Here is a 25,868-nt window from a genome sequence, read left to right as displayed (position 1 = left end):
CCTCGCAAATCTCTTTATGCTTTACACATTTTGCACAAGGTGAATATAAAATATGAAAAACCTACACGCAAGGTACAAGGTACTTTTAAGAACATAATCGCTTTAATTATTAATTGATAGAATAAGATTTACATCATTCTCTTTCCATCATTTCGGGCAAAATTTTAATGTTAATGACATGACAATAAGTTTAAATTATGTGACATGTCACGCAAGCTGTGATTTTTAAATCTTTTTCTATATTGCTGCCGTTGTGCAAACTCAGTGAAATGAGATCGTTGTTGAGTACATACTATCATACACAAGAGAGGGATGGGTGAGCAAAGGGTAGAACGATGGTTACGAAGGGACGCTTTGAGCTTACCGCGGCTTTGTGGATGCCCCTTGTGGGTTCCGCGTCTGCGTTTAATATTGCCAAAGTGCTCGAGCAAAAACCGACTGAATTATGAATTATCCTAGAAACGAATCTCGAGACATGGTGCATGCAATTGTCCAGTTACGAATCATAAATTTGTATCAATTATAAACAATAATGTTTTTCCATTGCAAAAGCATAATAAAAATAATAATAATTTAGATATTTATTAAATTAAGAGATCTATGCCAGCATTGATGACCTTCCTCTAAAAATTATTTAAGTTTTTTATCAAAAATGTCTAAAATATTGTAAAGAAACATAGTGCAGCTACAAAATACACCTAACATTTTAAGCTACATCTATCAAATTATCGTATTACGCTTATCATGTTATGATCTTATTAAAAGATAATAATACAATTTTATATAAAAGCAAACATTTTAATTTCATTATTCATAATACAATTTCAAAATGTCATTTGGAATTTTTCGTGTCTTGATGGAATATAGTTACTTTATTCATCATAAAATCATTAAAAAATATAAAAAACAGCAATAATAATAATAATAATAACACTATTCAATAAAAATCAAAATGAAAAATAAGAATATTTTGTATTTAAAAAAAATGATATTAAAAAAAAAGTCAATTTAACATTTTGTATTTTCTGTATATAGATATAGTTTTATTAAGAAAAAATGCTGTAATTGAAATTAAAGCAATTAAAGTATTTAATGACAGAAATGCTGCAACACATATTCTTAATCCACTTAATTATATAAACATAATTTATACAAATACAATGAATTACAGTAGCAATATAACGTAAAAAATAAAAAAGTATATGATAATGATATTACTATGATAATTTTTATTAAATTGTATGTGAGACATAATATATACATATTAAGTAATCTTTAAAACACCTACTTAAAAAAATCACTGTTCAAGTTATGATACTTTTTGTTATGCAGTGCGATATATAAATATATATATAAAGAATGCTTTGATCTAGATGTCTGGCTCGACACGCATTGTCGTTTAAAGAAAAAAAGTATCGTTCATTTCCTAAGTGAATGGTGTTATAGACACCACTCTCGTGTTAAAAACATTTAATGGGATCACAGTGTAGCACTTGCAATTCCTACTCCGAAAATGCCATTCGCGAATCATCATTGATAATATGAAGATGGTGGGTAATTCGTTGTCTATTGCTCCATAAATGTCAAAAAAGGCTAAAAGAGTCTATCTAATGTCAGGAAGGTTTAGTTCTATCGAGGCGCAGAGGAAATGTCAAGACCTTTTCCTCTCTTCGATCGCTCGTATAACTCGCGCAGGTCGTCTCGGCCCACGTATGTAGTCTTCAACGCGCCCAGTCATCGATCGACGTACGCGTTCTCTTAGCTTCAAGTTGACAGAACAGCATTTAATATCCGGTGATGATAAATAAGCATAGCGAACCGAACCTTAAGCAAAGTGTCCAAGAGTCGAGATACGTCATATCCGAGAGTGAGACAGTAATATGAATAATTTCGAGATATCTATCGCGGATATATTTTAAGGTAAGTTAAATTAAATGTAATGGGACGCATATAAGCATATAATAATAAAGCGTATAAACGAGATATAAAAAATCTGTAATTTTATATAAATTTTTTATTAGATAATTTACGACATGAAATCATAGTTTTAATAATCATTTATTTTTCATATCGGTATTAGAAGCGTAAATATAATAAATGTACTACTTTGATTATACACATTGTATTTTATAAGATTTTAAAATAGTATTTTCATTCCAATTAATTCAATTATTAATCTTAGTAGACACGTTTTAACGATGGATATTATTTCAGTCAGTTACGTCAGTAATCTATCTCATTGCGTTTAATAGCAGCATTATCCATTCTTCATTTTAAATTTATATACGGTCGCGAAATGACAGTACAGACATTGCAAAACAACAGGTTGGCGGTACGGTCGGACGCTATCTCTTTCATTCGCGCTTTCGTATCTACGTGTATGCATCTATCTGTCCACACAATCGCATGAGTGCTTGCACGCTTTGATCATCGAATAAAGAGAGAACGAAAGAACGAACGAGAGCGAAAGGAAGCGAACGTCCATTTTTCACGGGCATATAAATGCGAGTTATTAATACGCTGGTATTGTACGGCACAGAGAAGGTAATTAGTGGCCAGTTCATCAGTCACTCGGCGATCCCCCCCCGACGGTCGAGGAAAAGATCTTGCTTGGACCTAAGCGAGAGGAGCCTAAGTTCTTATCCTCCTCCCAAGGTTGCAAGAAAGATTAGACGACTAATGAAACCACGCTTGGCACGAGAAGACTGAAGCGAACCGGGCACGTTGAACGAAAAAGAGAGAAGACAATATGAGAATGATGCAAAGCAAAAGGAGAGAGGTAAGGAGAGATCGCTCTCTTGGTCCCAATTAACGTGAGTTGTATTTTATGCCTTGATCACCTGACGCTCCAAATTTTTAATTAGGCGTATCAGAGATTGATCTTTCGGATCAGACAGAAGATATTAAGATAAAGTATGAACAAACTAAAAGAGTATACCTAAACTTATACTGATATACCTAAACGGATTTGGAAAGAATATTTATTCAAATAGGAAAAAAAAAAGATTGAAAACAATATCGTTTTTATCAAAAAATCTGTAAGACGAGGGATGTAACGAGCTTTTATCAATTCATTAATTCTCAATTGTTACAACTAAACTTAAATATTAAAACTTAATCTTCAAGTTGTTCAAGATAAAAATCTAAAAAAATCACGAACAATTTGCCAAGTTTTCGAAAAGAAAAACATCTTCAGATTTATTAGAAATTCTGAATTTGATAAACATCGTTTGGATAAGCAACGCGCCATGATATAAGCAACATTTCCTCGTCTTGATAAGCAATACGTATCTATGTGCGCGAGGGAGATATTAATGACGTCCGCGTTGGGAGTAGCGCTTGTCAGTAACTACCAGGGAAGTCCAGGTCCAGGTCGACGTATTAGCTAATGTGTCGTCGCGATTACCGCACCTGGAGTTAGTTGGCCAGTCGTGCAATTGGCGGCGTGTCGCATCTAACACGCGTGTGTCCGGACACGGCCGCGCACGCGTTGATACTCACATGCACGTATCGCCCCGAAGACAGGAAGCGTAGAGCGTTGATTGGCTGTCCGGAGGCGGTTGGAGCAGACTGCGTGACCTCTGACCCCACCCCCGTGGGGCGCGCGCACGTCTCCAACCCCAAGGAAGTAATTACCTTGCCACCCGCGCTCGATAACCGACGCTATCGGATGCTCCGTTCTGACGGTCGGATGACGCGGCCTGGCCGCCCGGGCGTTCACGAGCACGTACCCTCGACAACTATACGTATATGTCGAAATCGAAGACGTCTTAGAACACGATTAGGTATCAGTAAACTATTAAGGGACGAACAACACATCGTAAAATCATCAGAGAAAAAATAAAATAATTTTTAAAAATCATCCGCAAGAAAAAAATCTGAATTGATTACTACAAACTTAAAATGCACTAAAGTAAACTGATTAGAAAGTTTTAAAACTATGCTGCATAGGAAAAATTTAAATAGCTTGGGGAAAATTTTCTTGGGTATTAAATTGTCATAATCTTTCATTTAGTATGATGCAAAGTTGCTTCTCTCTCCTGATACAATCTAATTTTCTTGTGGTCTTTAACAGACAAAATTAACGATATTTTTTGAATGCTACTTGACTGAGAGACGACACAATGGTGGCGAATACATTAGTGTATAAATAAATGCATGTGCTCGTTAATACGTAAATAATGGGAAGTCTTGTAATTGATCCTTTCATCTCTGCGTGAACATTATTATAATCTGCCAACGTTTATTTAGACTAAGTTCTTCGTTAGCAAACATTGATTAAACAAAACTTTACTCTGAAAGTAACTTTAAAAACAAAGATTTTAATTCGGAATAAAGATGTATATATTAAGAAAGTAACTGTTATTCGTATCCACACATTATTTTATATTTAATCAACAATAAATAATTTCTCGTTACTAATACGTTTATTTTTAATGCTTTACTAAAAATATTGAAAATTTAAAATCATAATTGTTAATTTGAGCAACTTTATATAATACTCTCTACCGTGAACAGAAATTATCAATTAAAATATGACAATCTTCCATAAGCAGCAATTGAACATATGATATTATAAATATATACAATACGATTTACGCGAAATCTTTCTGCATGCATTTCTAATTGTTTGACAGAAACGAGCAATAAATCAATATACGAGTGATGGGGGTAGCTTTGACTGACGCAAGTGATTTCGCCGACGAGAGTGACGGGGGTAGTTTTCGCAGCGTAAAGTACAAGAGAATCGCGCATAAGGTCACGCGGGGTTACGGCAAGCAGACTCCTATTGGCAGGCCAATGCCAAGCAAGGTTCGCGATTGGTCGAAGGTCGTGGGTCGCCTCACCTACCCCCAGTCCAACGTGACCTCCCACGCGAACTCGCGAGGTAGTAACTACCACCCTTCTCTAGATTTGATGTTGGGAGTTGCGCTGGTACGCACATTCCCAGGATATTGAATCAATTGTGCAAAAACCAAACATGGCTATAACTATTTCGATTGGTGCGTCTGATAGCAAAGAGATATGGTCATTCAAAGGGAAATAAGAACACTATATGCTTTCTCTGTGAAAAATTAAATCTTTCGAGGAAGAATACAACTTTTTCTATATAGGGATAAAACACTATTAACATATTTAGCGATGCTCTTAAAATAGACTTTCAAATGTAATTTATATCTTATATAAACTCTGAACAGACTCGACAAGCAAACTCGAATTCTCCAACTTCCAACTTTCAATTGCCATTTCCCCAACTCCCAAACTACTACGTCTTAACTCTCAATTAAAATTTATATTACTTGGAGAATTAGTAAAATTAAAAGATAACGAGAACAACTATGCTATAGTCTTCCTTGCTTCTAACATTTCTTTAATAGTCCACTCGAGGTTCAAATGATATACACTTGCTTCACAATACAGTTGCGCATATCCGAGACAGAAAAGGTAGGAAAGAAGAATGAACTAAAACGAGCGTAAAAGTCATAATGCCATTCATCAGATGGAGGACAACTGGCAAGCCGCGGCAATTAACTTTCACCGAGGGCTTTTTTATCATGTCGCAGTATTATTAGACAAGCGGTCAACCCTCGCCGAATACGAGGGTGAAAATGTCGCGTCGCGCAGATGCGGTAATCTAAATTTAGTGCGATATAAATACAACAGATTAAAGCGATTGCCCTATTTTTTTTTATTGTCTCCGTGATCCATGACAGGACGTTACGAGAGGAAAAAAGTTATGACCACCAAAACGTGGAGATAATCTACGTTACATCCATGTGGTCATAAACAATCATAACCAAAAGCTGTGGATTTCATTGAATCAAACTTTCAACTTAAAGTTTGCTAATATTTGCACACTAAAAAATCAATTTACAAAAGTTTGAGATTTCTAAGCCAATCAAAATATTTCTCATTAAAATACGAAACATTTTGTGTCATAAAAATTCGTATGATATAATAACAAATAATTAAGAAAAAATGACTAAAAATATCGATATAAAATATATAAGTAAATAAGTAAATATGTATAACCTGAAATTCTTAAAAAAAACTTATCGCGCATTATATAATAAATTAATATTGTTTAATAATTAGTAATAATTACCATGTTAGATCACGTAATGTCAAATTTTTCATTTAACATATATAACAATTGGCATTCTCCGTGGTTATACGATATTCGAACCGTGTAATTAAATCTGAAACGTGGAGGCTAATTACAATGGCCCTTCGCAAATACGTCGCTCATTACGATTTAGTAATTGTTCCGGCGCGTAATAACGCCGGTATCTGTATAGTATTATTGTTCGGTAGGGTGTTATTGCCTGAAACGTGTATAACGTAATTACTCTAACGCAATTAGGAGTGCCGCACATTGGTCTGCTTCTTGTCTCTGAAAACGGACCGCTCTCTCGACACAGAGATTGGATTAACGAATATTATGGGCTAGGCATCAAACCCAAAATCGATGCCATCAATCGTGATTATTAAATTCTGTGTATAACAATAATTATTGACAAAGAAGCAGATTAAAATACAGACTTGTCGATAAAAAATACTATTCATAAAACTTATCATTTATAAAAATTATACTTATAAAACTTTCCCGATATTCATGCTGTTCACGTTATAAAAACATTACACAAAAATATCTTAAAATTAAATTAATATACTCAACGAGTATCTGTAGTATATATATCAAATATTTTAAACTTAATTTGATTTTTCGAACTTCTAGGTTAATTCATTTTTTATAAATTGGTTTGTTAAAAAATTCTACCATTATAAATTATCAGATTATCATTTTTACGTATTACAAAACAATATATAACTTATGTAATAACATATAATAAATAAAAGGGAAAAATATATATTTGGAAAATACATATTCATCTCTCCTGAAAAACATTTTTTAATTTATTTACAATAATGTTACATCATCATTTTATATCACTGCCTCTTTCTTTCTGAAAATAAAATGAATTAAATAGAATTATATTAGTTAATGTTTTCTGATAAAAGAGAAAAGGCATTTGTCTAAAGATTGGTCCAAACAGCCCCAGTTTGAAGATCTGTAAATTACAAGAATCGTTCATGTCACTTTTTCTATTTATCACACTTAAAATTAACTGTACATACAGTATTCGTGTTGCAAGGAAATAAAAAGTAAGACTCAAAACAATTTATTCTGAAAATTTTCAGCAAGCTGTTAGAATAAGAAAAAGAATATAAATGTTTCAATTCAAATTTCGAGATCAACATATCATTCAAGTCTGTAATATTTTCTTGTAAAGACAAAAAATATAAGGTGCTCTAAAGTACATAGATATTCTTTTTGTATCTTCTGTATGTAATATGTAACAAGTTCTATATAATAAAAAATTCTACCTCTCAAAGAAGTTAATTTGATTAATTTTTGATTCTCTTTTATTCCAAATCAATTCTCTTTATATAATTTTTATTTTCTGTAATATTTTAAAATGTTTGACCCCGTAATTTGAAATATACACATTATAAATTATGAACAGCGTGAAAATAATTTATTTCACAAGATATTGCAAGCATCAAAGAAACATAGCGTGCGTTCTACAAAAATACATTATGGATAAAGTATTAGATGACGATTATTTGAGTATTCCTTTCAGTTTTAAGGTTTCTGGTTAAGACTTCTTTATACTCACAGCTGTCAAACCGCAAGATTGATATAAGAACACTACCGTTTCCGCTATTGCCGAAATGCAGCCCTACATAAAATGTTATGAGGCATACGTACACGTGCGAGAAAACCGCAAAGTAAAAGTAAAGTATTAATTTTCAAGTATTAACTTCTATGTAGAAAAATCAATTGGCATTGTGCATATGACCTGAAAGATATATATTGTCTAACTATAGAAATTAAAAGCAAAAGGACAATTTCAGAAATATCAAAACGTTAATTATTTTGATAAATAATTGTAAATTGTAAAATTCTACAAAAATTTATAGACAGTTAAAAGTGGTAAAAAGATAATTTATTATATAATTAATTTCTAACTTGCCAAAGAATATTTGAAATATTGCATATAATTCTGAAAAGGCACTACAAAAGTATATAACAATAAATAAATGCATAGCTGGCATAGGTAAAGTCAACACATTAACTAAACAAAAAAATATTGTAACTTATAGAATGTTTGTAATAAATTTTCATAACTTTTATTATAAATTATACATACATTTATTTAAAAAAAAGAATACGATAATTCGAATAAAGCATAAAAGTGATAAAACTGCGCGGATATTAGTGACTGATTTTAGAAGCTCCTTACTAACGGATAACGAACAACAGAGCCATTCGCAAGTCAATTCAATTGGACAGACTCAAAAGCGAACAGCGACAGGCAAACACGAGCGATCGGTTATCGAAGCGATTAAATGTATATACCGCCGTTGACCGTCTCTCTATCCCGGCCGCGCAAATATGCGCCGGCAAACTCGGAAGCCACGCTTGCAACAAGGAAACACCAGCCGCGTCGACGTGGCTCGAACGCGTGGTGAACGTCCGTATGCACAACCGGCACCGTCGTGCTCTCGTGGGAAATGCTGTCGATTATATTTGCGCCATAGCCACGAACGCGCAAGGTACGCAGGAGTCCCGGACGAACGAGGGTGGGCAGCTCCATCGTCCTCCTACCGAACCTGCTGTTTGCACCGGCACTCTAATTAATTATCCGTCGTCTCCGATAATGTAACACGCGGCGCGAGGTGCGCTCCCGCACTACGAATATCCGAGATTACGACCGTTCCAACTGGCAAGAGTGCAAAAAATTTTACACGCTAATAATAAGTAACCTCTGTAACGAGAGAAATTTCCCGCGAGTCTGCGAATGACAGAAATTTCTATTAAAAAAAAAATCTCTTGGAACCAAATACATACAACTTGCAATTATAGCATTAAAATACAAGAAATTCGGAAGCTGATAAATACACTAAGAAAAAAATGTTAATTTGACTAAATTTTTTAACTTGATTAAATTTCTTCAATTAAAGTATCTATACATTTAACTTAAATAGATAAAATACTTAAACTTCAATTTAAATATTTATATATTTGACTAAAATACATAAAAAGAATTTAGAAAATTTAATCAAGTTAAAAAACTTAGTCATTAAATTAACAACTTTTTTCTCATGTATAAAAATTATTTATCAGCGGATAAAATTGTAATCAGATTTTTTATCGAATATACATAGAGTCCATATTTATTCAAGAAAAAAATTTAGAGAAATATATATACATATATATATACATACACACACACACACACACACACACACACACACACACACACACACATATATATATATATATATATATATATATAATCATAAAAATATTTAACATTAAGAAAGCAAAGAGTCGTTTAAAAAAGATTTATTATTATCAAAAAGATATAAAATCGGAAAGAAACAAACCTACTCAGTAACTTCTTGGCGTTCTTACTTGCCAACGATAAACAGAACGTGCAAATGGAACGTATGAAAGTTATATGTTGGCGCTCATTCACCGGATGGACAAATATTCGTCAAGCACTACTCGGTAACGAGGAAAGCTAATAAAAGGAGTCACGCTGTTCCATTATCAAAGCTAAAAGCTCGAAGCTAACCGCTTGTGTGTAAATGGATCTGAGACTTTGCAAAGTCTTTATCAATAACGACAAATCAACAAATTAAAGCAATTACTTATCAAAGTTAGTAATTATTTAATAACACTTTCGTTATTTTTGCTATTACTTCTAATTTTAAATACTATATTTTTCAAATTAACATCCAATTTCCAGATTCTTTTTATTTAACAAAAAAAATTGTTTAAGGATAGCTAATATTCTTTAATCAATAATTCACTGTTGCATCTATCATGTGTATGATTAATCTATTTAAAACTATTATTATAATCAAAGTAATTAAAGTTAAGCAAATATTAACGATACGTACTCGACAGTTTACTCGAGTATAGCTAAGAACTTCGGAATGAATGGGGTGGAATAAATGCAGGTCTGAAGTATGCACTTGGTAATATAGAAGGCTAATAGAAGAAGTCACGCAGTGCTATTGTTAGTGGACAATACTACAGATGGTTAAAACGATTTTCATCGCCCTATGTTCATTATTCAATGCCATTGTGCAAAGCCACGTTTTTTTGTACGCCGACTAATATAAGTGAATTAACAATTAATAGCAAATTAATGTCTTCAGTCAAAAAATATCAACTACATTATTGAGTTATGTATAATAAAAAATAGACTCAATATAAGTACCAGAAAATACATTTGTAAATCATCCATTTTAGTAATAAAATATTCCACACATCTCTATTATCAGTAAAATATAGAATTTAAATAAATAAAACTTTCAAACATTCCATGAAATGTGCAATAGTTTTTAGCAAAAAAGAAAAAATTTAATAAATCTTTGCTAAATAAAATGTCGAAAATATATATGTTGCATATAAAACTTTATTATAGTATTTTTTAAATATGTAAACTATGTCTTTTTATACTATTTCTTATTTCTTTTTTCATATAAAAATAATTTCAAATTAATTTTTCATATTATAATCAATATGCATAGATCAAACATTGTAACACTCTCATATTATTAGTGCAATAAAACATTTTTCAAAAATTGTAAATAATCAAACAACATGCATAAAAATATACATCATGCAAAAAATATTTAACCTTAATACCAAGATATTTTCTCTTTTTTTCTATCTTTAGTTCTATACATCCCAAGAATTTAAATATAAATAAAAATAATGAATGTTTTTAATGTATAAAATCATAATTTTATTAGAAAATTAGCATTATATTTTCTTTGACATTATTTATTTCTCAAATAAGACAACAAAATCTTTAATATTAAGTGAAATGTTAAGTGTTTTTATTCTTGGTAATGTGGTAAGATTAAAATTTGATTTTTAATATACTTACCTTTACAAGTTCTGGCCTTTTCTGAGATAATGTGATGAGAATTTGCAGCATAGATTCTGCTCTTGAGTTTCTTTCTTTCATTACCTGTAACATAGATCACAAGCAATTATAATGAGAACTTAAATAAAAGAAAATGTATATTTAAAATTAAATGCACAAGTAACTTATAAATTATATACCTCCTCTAATTTGTAACTGTGTAATTATAATAACATCTTATTAATTTTAGACACCATTGTTCTAAGCTTTTAATACCGAAGACAATTTTCATTATCCTGCAACAGAAACAGATATTTGATTATTAGAAACAAATTTGTCAATAATTAATATATAATCAATATAGTATAAAATATATTATTATAAAACAATATTAGATTATTCATTTACCTAGATTATATACTTTTTCTGTCAACTATTCCCTTTGGTCTCTTTTGTGCTAATTGCATTAAGTACTGGTATACATTACTCAAACTTTCTTTTAAGTTGAAATTTTTTGAATATTTTTTAAATGAAATTTTTAATATACAGAATTTGTATATTAAATTTGTATATAAAACATTTTCACAACAAAGCCAAAGATATCAGTTCAGTTTGTAAATTTTCCAATCTGTAACAATTCCAAAAATTCATATTTATTAGTTAAGAAAATTTTAATCATAATAATCAAAAGGTTGTAATGCAACATGATATGATACATTTAATAATATATTCCACATTTATTTACACACAAGAACATTTATCATAAGTCTTCATCACTTAACAATCTTTCCTCCACTCCATCTGTAATTTGGATCTTTTTGGAAAATAAAATTTTATAACGTCTTCCATTGGCAAAAACTCGTTGGCACTAGCAGCATCGAGTGCTTAAAGTGTAGTATTAATGAGCGAGTTCTATACACTTTAAGCACTCAGTGCTGCTAGTGCAAGTTTTTGTCAATGGAAACACTATTACTTTCAAATTTTTCCAAAATAAACAGAATCTTTATTAAACTTTTAACATTCAAGTTAAAAAAATATTTGGTAATAGAACAATGATATTAAAAAGAAATTTTTCCAAATTATTGGAAAGCTTAGAAAAAAATTAGATTAAACAAAGATTCCAGATAAAAAGAGTAAAAATTTGATTGCTGAACATTAACTCTCTGTACAAACGATTTGACAGACGAATGACTCACCACATCGCTTTTCTTTAAAAAACTAAAGGCACTGTGACTAATAGCAGAAAGCTAATGGTAGACTGTTCTTTGTCGCTGTACCGATGTAATAAGTTATAATAAAACAAATATATTTTTTCTTATTTTAACTTATTGCACAAGTGCAGTAATGCAGCGACAAAGAATAGGCCTAATATCTGCACGTGTTGTAACATGTTTTTCTTATATAAACAATCATACAAATAAATTTTCTAGACATGTAAAGTATATGTGGGTCAGAAATTCACGATTCTTATAAAAATAATAAAAATTAACTCAGAAGAATATTGTAATCCAACATGTATAGAAAAAATACTAAAAAATAATGGAGTAAACAGAAAGTTAATGCACAGGCACAATATTTAAATCTGCTTTCACACATCTTTGAATTATTCAGATATATCGTTGAATACTCTGTATGCAGTAGTGAAGTATGCATACAAATACTGCTTTCCATTTACAAGAAAACTCAGATAATTCTCACTTGACATCATAACTCAGTTGAATGCATGTTCCTTTTGCATTCTCACAAGCAGGATTGAACTAAGTTTATACCCGCAATCTGAGCGATTTTAAGACCTTGTGCTTTATTGAGTTTTGCGTACTCACATTAAAGTTATTGAGCATATTCTCACTTACGCGTTCCTTTTAATCACTGAGTAATGATGTCACTGAGTGAATATAAAATACCTACATTACTGATGCTGCTTTCCATTTATCTGAAAGCGAGACTGAGTCACTCAGTAATGTGAGTATTTTATACTCAGATAATGACGTCATTACTCGGTGATTTAAAGAAACATGCAAGTGATCACGCTTATTTTAATAACAAAATTATCTCAATATATAACTTACCTTACTTCTAAAGTAAGTATGCGAGACTCAGTAAAGCACACGATCTTAAAACTACTCAGATTGTAAGAAAAAACTCAGTGATTGAATCTCATTTGCGAGAATGCAAAAGGAACATGCATTTAACTGAGTTATGACATCACAAGTGAGAATTAACTGAGTTTTAATATGAATAGAAAGCAGTATGTGTGACTCAGGGCCAGTTTCACAAACGTCAGTTAACTGCTAACGGGAGGTTAATAGATTTTCTGTCTCTCCTTAGATAATAATATAGAGAAAGATAGGTAGTCGATTAACCTCCCGTTAGCAGTTAACCGATGTTTGTGAAACTGGCCCTCAGTCTCACTTTCAGATAAATGGAAAGCAGCAAAAATTCGCGAAACGACTCATAACCTCTAAATCGCGTAATCGACATCGTACGAGTCCACACATTCAACTCGCAAGCTCGGCAGTCATCGGCAGTCGAACTACATCCCGTATGACAATTATGCGAAATTTGTATTATTCGAACATTTTATCGTATGACAAACCAGCTCGGATTCACCACAGTAAACACTCGAACCGCCGCCGCTACCGTCGCGCCCGTACCAACAGCGACGTCACATCACACTGCATCACACCATTTACAAATGGCGACACGATCACGTGATCCCGATATTCCCGATCTGCCGACGCAAAAAGCACCAATGGGACACTTCCATAAATTTTGAATGTAACGGACGATAGCATCGACGAGATGCTGTTGAAAATCCTCGACCCCACATATGAGTGCATATGACGAAGTAACTCAACAAATTATGACTGTACATGATTACCTATGACGAGGCTCGTGCACATACCTGACAATGAACGGCGGTGCGGAGCGAGGTGCGTGAACGAGCCTTGAACGTTTCCGGGAGCTCCGAGCTTCGAGTATTCGCGAAATTGGGTATTCGCCAGCCGACTGTGGTCGATGCCTGCATCGTAACAAATGTTTGATGCGCGCGGAAGACGTTTGCAGTCTTTCTGGTACGTAAAGCTCATTTTCAAATAGTAACAAATGCGAGAAATACGGAGCGACACGGACACAACACCTCGAGTCTTCGCGACGCGTTCATAACTGACGAAATTCCACCGAGTAACAACGCCTGCGATTGGCGAGCGTTGAAATGACGGACCAATCGCGACGCGGTATTTAAATATCTCGTTTTTCAGTTCGCGCCTCTTGCGTTTTGAACGAAATGTAGATTTCGTTCAATTTTCGAAGATAGGAAAGCTAACAAAATGCAACAAATCAATACTGTTAAAAAAATTGTTAGAAAACAATAGAAAATGTTTAATTATTTTTAGCCGTGATTATAAATCAGAATTTGTAGATTGAATCCACGATTTCAATAAAATTTTAATCATTTACTTACAATAAATTTCATTATTTCATGCGATATAAAGAGTTGGTTATATTAATATTATAAGTTTTCTATTGTCTATTTCAACGACTGAATCCGCTTTTATCAAATAACCTTTGTTTCGGAATATAAAAAGTGAAATGATACAGTAGGAGTTACAATATAGAAAATGATATAGATTGGAAAAAATAAGATTGGCATGATGTTTTCGTAGATCCTATCAGTTTCTATCGTTTTCTATGTTTTTTTAATAGGTAAGCTACTTAATTAATTGCTAGTTCGCAAACTTATAATCAGTTGCCTTTCATTTGAAAAAAGGCACAAAATATTCTTGAAGCAACAAATATCTTAAATTCATAAATAAATATCTTTGAATTCGTAATAAATATTACATAATAAAATAGTAAAGTATAATTTTTTCAGAAAATACGTTTCAGAGTATAAAGAAAATAAAAGTTTTATCAATAGATTTTATCAAATTTAAAGAAATAAAACTTTATTGTTCATATAACAAATATTTATCGTTATTATTTTAAGGAAAATATCATAGTAGCACAAAACATTGATCCAATATTGGGAAGCAATGTAATATCCCCAATACTGGTCTAATATTGTAAATGCTTTACCTTATTTAACCAATTTATCTAAGCAGCAATACTGAGTCAATATTGATTTAACAATTGGGCCAATATTGAATCAATATTAGACAACAATCTTTGTTCAATTTTTCATATTGGATATTAATTACATAATTTGAAACATAATATTTTATGACCGATATTGACGTTATATTGGGAAAACATTGGTAAATGCACTTCCAATGTAACTAATATTAATCAATGTCAATGTATTGTACTACTAATATTGTAAGATATTAACAAATGCGAACATTATCATTAATCGAAATTTATACTAATCGAAATGTACTGTCGTTCTTTTGAGCCATTGTACGCATTCAACAGAAACGTATGTACATATAATTTATGCGATCTTTACGGCATTTAAGTGTGTCGTAGAAGTGTATTCTTTTCATTAAACTACCAAGCAAAAGATTCATCACGTGTAAATTAGCATTTCGTACAGTAAAATATACACGATGATAATACGATGAAAGATATTTGGTGTTAAAATATCCTACTAATCCTAATCTTCCTGACGTCGTTATAAATATATTCAGATGTTTTTCAATTCCATATTTCGATTAAGTCAAACGTTAAAACAATTCATTTATACTTTTAAATAATAAAATTTCAATTTAACATATTGCGATGTAGAAAGATAAAAGTTTATAGTATAGTAGTCTTCGCAAAAGATTGCGCTATTGCATTTGACATTCTGAATTTCATTAATTAACTATTTACAATGGATCATTACTTTTATAGCTCCACCTGCTCCAGTTCTGCTGGTTTCAAACGCCTGCTTGGTTTCTTCTAATTTGTAATTATGAGTAATCAATGGCATCACGTTTACCTTGCCAGATGCGACGAGCGACAATGCATCACTGTAGCTAAAAATCAGAAAAAAATCACGTAGAATAATCTTATCAAATATGATAGTATAATTTATATGAATTTGTGAAAATCAAATTACAGAACTCTTGATTGCAATTTTCTCAGAAACTTGCAGTTATTTCTCGCAATAACCCAGGTAGAAATAGAAATCATAGTGATATCACAGTAATGTCATTTGCCACTTTATAATAATGTTATGAGAACATTTTTTATGTACTTATAAGTGACAACCATATAAGTAAAATCATAATAATATCATTGTGATGTTATTGTGACTCTGTTCTACCTGGGAACTGATTTAATATTTGATGGCAATCGTATTTACATTTAATTACGAATCAGAAATTGTTGTCTTTCCTATTTAATGTAGTCTTGACTAATTCGAACTTACTCGTTTACGTATCGGAAAATACCCCTGATGTCGACTTCTCTTACCAGAGCGCTCATTAGTGGAATTTGCACCTCTGATGCACCCAATCCTACCAATACCACGACTCCACCGGATTGGGTCGCCTGATGCAAATATAAATATAATTTATAATCCGATTTCTAGGGACAACTAATTTAATAATTTAATACATATTTTAATATAAATATAATCTAATTTTTAAAAAGATACATTTTGTAACTTACGAGAATCGCTAAACGAATCGAGGCTTGTACGCCAGAAGCGTCTATCGTCCTGTTAGGTTCACCCTCAAAGATTGCATGAATATCAGCCACTGTATCTTTCTCCGATCTATCCTTTTGCACCAGATATGTATCATCGGCGCCAAGTTTCTTCGCTATGTTCAGTCTATTTTCCATGATATCTATAAACATAAAAATCACGCCTACTTACATCTCATTTACAAGTTGTATAGGCATGCATTTAGAATTCTTCGAAGGATAACTTGTGCTACTTGTGAAACGCATTGTGTTCTACAAAAGAGACGGAAATTATGCATTAGTAAGAGAAAGAGAGATAATCTTCTTGAAAAGGCAACTCTTTATGCCTTAAATGCGTAGTTCGAATTTGCAATAGAAAAATGATTACTACGCGACACTTTGTCACTAGGTGACCTCGACGGTATACATTCTTGTTTTGTAGGTAGTATCTATCATGCTAAATGCAGTCTCGGCGGCTTATCTCGTAATCGATTGCAACACCGTTCGTTATTACTCCACATCTCGAATACTCAATGTAGATGTTTTTCTCTCATTCACAATTACGTAAATTGATAATTACGTAACTTGATAGCCGCTTATCGCTTTGTAAACGGATTTATCCTTCGTTAAAAAATTACGTTATCGCAATGAACAAAATTTTCCGTTAAATAACAACATCGCTATGCAAGTTTTCTCATTGTAATAAAAAAATAAGTTATATTTTAACATGTAATAAAAATTCAATAATTGATAAAAATAGAAAATAATTTAAAAATGAGTAAATTTTGATTGTATTTTAAAGTATTGCAATTAATTTTATATGATAATAAGCTCACATCAAAATGTAATTTTTTCTCATTCATTTGTTATTCATCAATGCATTATCTTACATTTTCAAATTATTTCAATGACTACTTGAAATATTGATATTGAAAATAAAGAAAATCGTTAAAAAGCAGTTTAATTAGAATTTAATATATCTTTTAGTTCAAGTTTTATATTTAAAATATGTACCCGTAATAACTACTTTACTGGCACCCATTGCTTTAGCTACCAGTAATGTCACCAAACCGATCGGCCCAGCTCCAAGAATTAATACTTTAGAATCAATTCCGATCCCGCCCCGTTTGCAAGTGTGTACTGCCACTGACAATGGCTCTAAAAGTGCTCCTTCCTCTAAACTGACATGATCGGGCAATCTGTTATAAAAAATTATAAATGCAGAAATTAATTTTCTTTCTACCTGCAAAAACTTTTTTCAAATTATTTCATTATATTCCAAAAAACTATCTAATTATGTTATGCATGCATCATTGTTTACACATTATCAGTTTTATGTAATCATGTGTACATCAGGAATATAATTAATTATGCTTACTTGAAGCAGAAATCAGCTGCATGTTTGTAGAAACGTCTTAAGCTGCCATGCACAGGCGGAGTTGCGCAAAATACAATATCTTTGCATAGATTATAACGTCCTTCTTTGCAAAACGTGCACATCCTACAGGGCACACCAGGTTCAATGGCAACACGATCGCCGATCTATAATAATTAATACAAAAAAAGAAAAATATCAAGCATATATCATATTTTATAATATGATAATAATGTGAATATTTGTAAGAATAATAAAAAAATTCTTCAATAATATTCAATAAATGATAAATAAATATGTATGCGACATACATATACGTACTTTTAAATTTTTTACATTTTTCCCAAGTTTGGCGACAATTCCAGAAGACTCATGACCGATAATCATAGGTTTTGTCAATACAAAATCACCGATTCTGCCATGGACAAGATAATGAATATCCGATCCACAGATTCCTACGCATCCCATTTCTAGGAGCACCTCTAGAAAAAATAATGTAATATTTATGTAACTTATTAAATATAAAAAAACTATAAAAATATTTTTTATTCTTTTCATATAAATTATCAGTATTATAATGAATTCAATTCCAAAAAAAAACAGGTCTGTTTTTTGTTTTATAATCTTAATGTGATTTTTATTCATTAAAAGTTAGACATCTTAAATTTAAGATAAAGCTCTTCTGATCAATTCAGATCTAAATATAGGCGTGAAGATTTAACAGCTTAAATTGAAATTAATCTTCTTAATTTATCAGTACGTATCTGGAACAGCATTGCATATTATTTCGACGAGCGTCACCACAGATTAATAGCACTCGATATAAATTGATTCATATACCAAGTATTATGAAATCGTATAAAGAATCCTTCTTTTGCGTTTTAAATATATACTAATTTTTTATTATTTTTTAATTTTTTTCTTTTAATAACAAGTAAAACAAAATATTAGCAAATATTTTGATTTACTTGTTATTTAATAAATGATATACATTGATAAACATTGATAAATCCACTACTTTCTATTTAAAAAGTATCATAGATATCAATTATATATTTCTTAGTAATGCATTTCTTATTGTCAATAGACGTCAATACACTACTAGAATCTGAAAAAAAAATTTATCATAGCAAATAAAAAAATAGTAAATGATTTAAGATAAAGAATCACTTACCATTGTCCTCTGGTTCCTCGATATTCGTGTTTTCCTGAAACAGGAAAAATCACCTGATATAATCTTATTTAAATTTAATTACGAGAAATATACTTTTAATAACGAAGCCGAAAACTGGGCACACAAAATAATGATAAAACAATTATAAAATCTGACAATTTTAAAAATTATATTGTATAAAATATATTATTTAAAATTAAAAAAAAATTACTAAATATTCAAAATTATTAAATATTTTACTTTAGTTAAAATAATCAAATATTAAATTTTATTATTTTAACTAAAAATGTTTTTTCAAAGATAAAATAAGATATCAAATGACAAGAAAAACCTAAAAAGTTTTTGTTAAATAATTTAATTGTTAGGATATAGCAAAAAGAATTATTACTTAATGATAGTAAGTAAGAATTATTACTAATATGAATAAATGATAAATTTAAAGATCAATTCGTTAATATGAAAGTGCACATGCAATCGATTGGTGACTGCAATCTTGTGTGCATATATGTTAGATTCAAGAATCAGGATCATGTGATTGTAAAATCATAATATCTGTAGAAATGTTTACAATTTCATGTTACGTTAAATCTTAAATTACTTATCTTATCACAATACAGAATTAAATAATAAAGTATGTAGCTTTTAGCTTTCCTAAAAAATACGATTTTTATTTTCTTTCGTTTTCTTGCTATATTCTTTTTGTATAAAAAATTAATGAATTAATATAAATTGTTAAATTATATATTATTTTTGTAACAATATTTTTATTTTCAAAAATATGAGATAGAAAAATAACTCTTTACATTAAATTTTTTACAAAACAAAATTAGAAAAGGATAATAGAAATAGCAAGTATGTACTTTAATTTTCAAAATTTGTATTTTGCATAAAAAAGAATGATTTTTTGTTTAAAAAAGAATATAAATTAAAACTTAATATGAATTTATTTTCTAATTTAAATTTTTACAAACGTTTAGTTTTTAACCAAAACTATAAAAAAAGTATATATAAAATTATTTATTTAGGATTTTGAATTATAATATACTACAATGTAAAATCAATACAATACAATACAATGCAAAATATCTAACTGTGTAATAAAATATTTATATGATTTAACAAATAAATTTAAAAAAGTTCTTTATTTTATTAATTTTTACAATGCTTATTTCTGTTCTATTTGTGTTAGTCTCACAAGTATATCAATTCATAAAACATAATTCAGTAAAATATTTATATTTATTAACAGGTATTTAAAAACAGGAAACAAACTATCAGTTTAGATATATCAGTTAGATAGTAATATCAGTTCAGAATGTAATTATTCAAAGAACAAATACACAAGATATAATATAAATATATACAAATATAAATTTAACATTAACTTCTTAGTAGCAGTTTGGCACTTATTATTGTAATAGAAAGTTAATATAACTTAATAATGGCATTTTAATATTAATACAAAATAAAGAAATTATTTTTAGATTCTACAAGCATTTTTTATAAAAAGATTGACGAAAATTTATTCTCTTTTTGATTTATTTAGAAATGCATTATTTTGAGTTTAGTATAACAAACAAACAAAAGTTCTATGTAATGTTACTATAATCTGTAATAAAAATTATAACACATAATTACATCAACTGATAATACAAAACAAAAATAACTACAAATATTTCATTTGCATAACAATTGGTAAAATATATTTTATTAATAGGTTCTAAAAATCTAGTTTAATTTTCTATTGTTCGTAAACTATAAATTCAGCCAATGAAAATTTGTAGCATGTTCTAAATCATAAGAGTGATGTGTTCGATTCAAACATGAGCAAGCGCAGCCGTACAAAAAGTTCACCATACTTCCGTAACGGGTACTAACCAAACGCAAATCGTTGATGCCATACAGTATAGCCGTGAGATTATCCTTAGCCATGCTTCTCTTAGAAATTTGAAACAGAATCTTCAGCAATAATCCGCTTGTGTCCAGTCGTGTCCGGATATTCTGATAAACACAGAACGTATAGGATGGGATTCGGCGAGTGTTCTCTCAAGAGGGAACTCGTTGCTATATATACACGCGCCGCAATTATACGTATGTACTATCTATGAGCTATCACCGCGTTTTATTATCGCCTGTTAAGTTGTTTTCTTTCTCATTACCACCACTACCAACGTTAGCATCCTTCGTGACGTGAATTTATCGAACAATAAAATTTATTTATATTTTACAACCACATTATTAATCGTTATATAATATTGTTATATAATATCGTCACAGAAATACGCTGTTTTGTAAGAACTAGTAAATCGATTTGTTCCATATATATATACAGTTCCAGTTTTCCTTCTTACGGTCAATCGAACCTATGTCCGCAACTTGCGTGTTGCATTATGATTGTGAAGCAATGTTACGTAACATGAAGATAAAGAAAATAACATGAAGATAAACAAAATAAATAGATAAAACAAAATACCTGTTTCTCTCTTGATTACTTCTCTTTAAAGAACTTCACCCTTTACACTTGTATTTGAAACTGGATTAAGAACTTGCTCTTTACGAATAACGAACTTTCTCTAAAGATCAGAAATGTTTAGAAAATACATTTCTTAAGATTTCTCCTAATTGGTTCGATGTGAGTTTTTAAGGGAAAGGATTCCAATAGATTTCTTGATTGGAAAACACTAAGGAAGAAATTTAAGAGTCAGAAAATCTTTGAAACATATACACAAACAAATATTATACTTTGGAGAAATTTAATCTTACATGATTTATATCTATAAAGTTAAAACATTTTAGTTTTAAATTCATTTATAACAAATCTATTTAATATTCACAAAGGAATCTGAATCTTTACAATTCTATACTTGGTTTCGATTAAATTATTAATTAGTGAATGTTTCAGGACACAAAAAGTTCTATATTAATATTTAATTATATTGACAATAGTAATAAAAATGAAATTATTTATTAATAATAAAGTTTATATGCGTTTAATTTTATATTTTGGATCAGTTTTATAGATATAGACAAACTGATATCATTTTCTATTAATTTACCTATACATATTTTAATGGTATCTGCAATTATATGGCAGTTTCACATGGTTATAATATTATAATTATACAATTGAAACAATCCGAAACGAAATGTGTTCTTAAAGTAGAACTTTTTATTTCTTTTTCTTCCTTTCACTTTCTAAATCTCTTTTTCTGCAGCAACACAATATTACACTTTTAATCTTCTTCCTATAAAAGATACTCGATTTTGAAGACTTTAATTTCTTTAAACATCTATTATGTTATCTTTACTGAAGTTTTATGAGATCAAAACAATAAATAAACATCCAAGATTGCTTGTATTGTATTTCTATTGTAATTTAGGTATAATAATAATATAAAAAAAAAAAAATTAACTAATAAAAATTTTAAGAAATAATTGTAATAGCATACATGTGTATTATAAAAATTTGCAAAAATATCTTATGTTATATATAAAATAATTATGTTTGCTAAATTACATACGTAATAAATGACTTACAATAAATAACTTGTACTTTATTCCCAACCCCAAATTCCCGTCGATTCTTTAATTGTAGCCCTATTATCCCTTCGTATCCTTGTTACTGCGCTTGCTTCTCCTTTAACAAGTGCCCTCTTTGCTTGGCTCTTATCACGTTTGTCAAGTGCTGATTTTATTCTTTTTTTTATCACATCTGGTGCGATAGTAGCAACTGTAGAAATACTTCGTATACTTCGTGTATCGTCATGAACATGTTCCGCTTCGTTTTCCGCGTTTGATAAATCATACAATGTACAATCATTGTACTTTTCATTGGCTATTACATTTTCTGTTGTTACATTTTCGTCATTTTGTTTATATTCATTTTCAGTGTCACTTTGTATATTAGAAGATGGTATCGTAAGTATTTCCTTCAAATGTTCATTATTTAGTGCTGTTTTTCTTGAAATATTAAATTCTTTTTGTACAACTTGATCTTGTAATTGTAAATCATTTAATTGATATTCCAAATCTTTGAAATTTTCAACGCAATCCTCATATGTTTCTTCATCATCTTCACTGGTTTCTTTATCTTCATTATTTTCTTCTTTATATTCAATACCCATTTCTGTTAAAAAAGTATCAACTTCTTTCTCAATTTGTCTTGTAAACCCACTAGCTTTGACTTCAGCATCTATGCAGTCCTCACGTCTAAAATAAACAAAAAAGATTTTAATTTATTAAAAAGCATTAAAAAGATATAACAAATAAATTACAACAGACGTATTACTACTTACGACACATCTTGAAAAGTTGGATATAATTCGCTCTCATATCCAAAACGTCTCTTAAAGAAATCACGAATACAATTCACATCCCTTTGAAAATAGGCTTCTGCATTTTCGTGCTGTGTAGAAACCATCTGCGGAAAATCTATGATAACAGGTTTGCCATCATTCTTGATCATTATGTTAAATTCATTAAAATCTCCATGTATAACACCATGATTCGCCAGCTTAACAATCAAATCCATGAGTTCGTCATACAATGCTTCCACATTGTTTACTTCATTTACATTACACCTAAATAAAAAAAAATAATATAATTAAAGTATTATTACAATTGAATAGCATTAAATTATAGCAATAGAAATATAATAAACATACAGAGGTCCACCTTCAACCAGCTCCATAACAACACAATGCCTGTTAAAGTCAATTGGTTTTGGCACAGGAAAACCTCTATCCAGAAGTGCTTTCATGTAAGCAAATTCTCTGGTTGCAGAGATTCTTGATAAGTACAACCAAGATGCAAAATGTCTGTGCTGATGATAATCTCTTTTTTCTTTAATGTTTCGGAAGCATGTTCTACCCAATCTATGTAATTTTAGACAAAGCGGAGTCTCATCTTCATTTGCAACAATATAAATGTTAGACTCTTTACCAACACCAATCTGATTACCAAAGGAACAGATTACTCCTCTCTGTGTTAAGACTTTTAAGGCTAAATAATCATAACCAGAGTTTGTCAAACGATAACCATCAACTGAAAATTTATCGTTAGATAATATATTTGATATTTTTAATAAAATGGTCACAATTAAATTTTGATTACTTACATCGTTTGCCTCGTTCGTAACTGAGCAATTTGTGCTTGCACATTTCTTTCAGCAATTTATGAACTCCACCGTAACGCAAATTCGCTATTTGTGCAGCAAGTATGGCAGGTACAAGTTCATGATTCCTCATACCCATTTCAATCTATAATACAGCAAATTAGAACTATTAAAGACCAAAAGAAAAAACAAAATGATATACAAATCCTACAAAAACTTATCAGCAATGTCATCAATTTCTTTAAAAGAATGTATATTAATATATAGAAATTTAAAAATATGTACCGCTGTTAAAACACGAAAATCTTCAGAGGTTAAATATCGCAACAGCTTAACGTCCAACTTTCCCATGTTTGTTGGGTTGCAAACAAATATATAAACGATTTATATAACGTAAATTCAGACGGCTTCAAACATTAAACTTTTTATTTCCTGCAGTTAATTTGTTCTACACGTGCAATTGAAAGTCTATTGAAGTCTATCACATGCTCGTCCATAAACCATATAAACTATGAAGTGCAAATTGAAGTAAATTCTTCCGGAGAATTCGACTGTATGCACTACTCTGCACTCTGAGGGTGCAGTCACATGGGGCCAGCGTACAGCGTACCGGCGTATGGCGTAAAGGAATTAGACCAATGTCTGTGCTAACAAAACGGGCGTAAAACCTTGTGATTGGTCTAATTCCTTTACGTCATACGCCGATACTCTTCTGGGGCTCGATTCTTGAATTCATTCGCAAGAAAACGTATGCGCAAATACCCGCTCTAACAGAAAAGTTGCAAGTTTATTGGTTAAAAATCATACGATAGCCAATAAATTTTCAACTTTTCTGTAAGAACAGAATTTGCGAATACGTTTCTCTTGCAAATGAATTCAAGAATCGAGCCCCTGATGGTCTTCCTCTGACGTATAATAATCAATAATAATGAAAGAGAGAGAAAGAGAGAGAGAGAGAGAGAGAAGAAAAGAGTAAAGTAATGGCCTAAATATAATATAAACAATACGTAAATAATCTATGGCCGGTATTCATAGTCGATTCTTATATTTAAGATCATCTTAAGTACAGTCTTAAGATGCCATCAACCAATCACAGAGCCGTATTAGCATCTTAAGACATTACTTGAGACGATCTTAAAATAAGATTCGACTATGAATACCGACCTATGGGTACGTTTAGCAAAGCAAATCTGAGGCGTCTGGAAGCTCTGTTGACACAATGGTTGCGTTCAGGAAACACAAGTGATCAGTGAGCGATCAGTGATTATTGGTCCTTACTGTTAAATCTCTAAATTTGGACCAATTATATTAGCGAATTACTCAACTGTTGTACAACTATTGAGTGTCCTGAACGCAACCATTCTGTCTTTGTTATTAAGGGCCGGCACAATTAATCGGCCGGTTATTCTATTGGAATTGATCAATCGCATTTGTTAATTTCGCTTAATGACAAATACGATTGGTCAATTCCAATAAAATAATCGGTCGGTTAAGGTAACCGAAGATTGTGAAACTGGCCCTAAGGGCCGATTTTACCAACTCCGGTTACCTTAACCGGTCGGTTATTCCATTGGAATTGACCAATCACATTTGTTAATTTTGCTTAACGACAAATACGATTGGTCAATTCCAATGGAATAATCG

General features: G+C 30.7%; 2 protein-coding genes and 2 long non-coding RNA genes across 10 annotated transcripts in view; 1 reads left to right on the top strand and 3 right to left on the bottom strand.

Annotated features, from left to right (window-relative positions):
* LOC105835530 overlaps positions 1-13,651 on the bottom strand; it is a 286,578-nt gene extending 272,927 nt beyond the window's left edge. Inside the window, exons 1-5 of one of the 5 annotated variants that reach the window (XR_004965066.1) lie at positions 13,022-13,387; positions 11,669-12,728; positions 11,361-11,580; positions 11,153-11,248; positions 10,974-11,057 (exon numbers count right to left, since the gene is read on the bottom strand). This is a non-coding gene — a long non-coding RNA (steroid receptor seven-up, isoforms B/C). Of the gene's footprint in view, positions 1-10,973; positions 11,058-11,152; positions 11,249-11,360; positions 11,581-11,668; positions 12,729-13,021; positions 13,388-13,411 lie in introns of those variants that run through there. The other 4 variants (XR_004965065.1, XR_004965064.1, XR_004965063.1 and 1 more) reach the window with 4 other exon arrangements.
* Positions 13,652-14,872: 1,221 nt separating this feature from the next.
* LOC105835529 (sorbitol dehydrogenase) lies at positions 14,873-21,106 on the bottom strand. The gene is made up of 8 exons (XM_036293888.1): positions 20,990-21,106; positions 19,112-19,145; positions 18,259-18,419; positions 17,941-18,104; positions 17,577-17,761; positions 16,548-16,726; positions 16,306-16,427; positions 14,873-15,910 (listed from the first exon to the last, which is right to left on the bottom strand). The coding sequence occupies exons 1-8, from the start codon at positions 21,041-21,043 to the stop codon at positions 15,757-15,759; spliced, it is 1,053 nt and encodes a 350-aa protein (XP_036149781.1). The 5' UTR covers positions 21,044-21,106; the 3' UTR covers positions 14,873-15,756.
* Positions 20,989-24,749, bottom strand: LOC105835528 (serine/threonine-protein kinase rio2). Of its 3 annotated transcripts, none has more exons than XM_036293886.1 (6): positions 24,510-24,749; positions 24,228-24,369; positions 23,776-24,154; positions 23,407-23,691; positions 22,649-23,320; positions 20,989-21,112 (listed from the first exon to the last, which is right to left on the bottom strand). In XM_036293886.1, exons 1-5 carry the CDS (start codon positions 24,573-24,575, stop codon positions 22,666-22,668), a joined length of 1,527 nt encoding a protein of 508 aa, XP_036149779.1. In that variant the 5' UTR covers positions 24,576-24,749; the 3' UTR covers positions 20,989-21,112; positions 22,649-22,665. The 3 variants fall into 3 exon arrangements, with proteins under 3 accessions (XP_036149779.1, XP_012534371.2, XP_012534370.2); XM_012678917.3 differs by lacking the exon at positions 20,989-21,112 and adding an exon at positions 21,654-21,792; XM_012678916.3 differs by lacking the exon at positions 20,989-21,112 and having other exon boundaries at positions 22,098-23,320.
* Positions 21,065-21,581, top strand: LOC118647920. Its single transcript, XR_004965069.1, has 2 exons — positions 21,065-21,202; positions 21,444-21,581. It is a non-coding gene; the product is annotated as an uncharacterized LOC118647920 (long non-coding RNA).
* Positions 24,750-25,868: the final 1,119 nt, after the last annotated feature.

Source organism: Monomorium pharaonis, chromosome 11 (genome assembly GCF_013373865.1).
Source record: "Monomorium pharaonis isolate MP-MQ-018 chromosome 11, ASM1337386v2, whole genome shotgun sequence".
NCBI classification, from domain to species: Eukaryota; Metazoa; Arthropoda; class Insecta; order Hymenoptera; family Formicidae; genus Monomorium; species Monomorium pharaonis.
This window is presented reverse-complemented; position numbering and strand designations above follow the sequence as displayed.

Bases quoted from the DNA above. Each gene is read 5' to 3' on its own strand.
- LOC105835528 (XM_036293886.1), bottom strand. From the start codon at position 24,575: ATGGGAAAGTTGGACGTTAAGCTGTTGCGATATTTAACCTCTGAAGAT. The intron at 24,155-24,227 runs GTAAGTAATCAA...ATAAATTTTCAG, and splicing joins TTACGAACGAGGCAAACGAT to TTGATGGTTATCGTTTGACA. The intron at 23,321-23,406 runs GTAAGTAGTAAT...TGTTTATTTTAG, and splicing joins CCAACTTTTCAAGATGTGTC to ACGTGAGGACTGCATAGATG.
- LOC105835529 (XM_036293888.1), bottom strand. From the start codon at position 21,043: ATGGCTAAGGATAATCTCACGGCTATACTGTATGGCATCAACGATTTG. The intron at 19,146-20,989 runs GTTAGTACCCGT...TTCCTGTTTCAG, and splicing joins GCATCAACGATTTGCGTTTG to GAAAACACGAATATCGAGGA. The intron at 15,911-16,305 runs GTAAGTTCGAAT...TCTGATTTTTAG, and splicing joins ATTTTCCGATACGTAAACGA to CTACAGTGATGCATTGTCGC.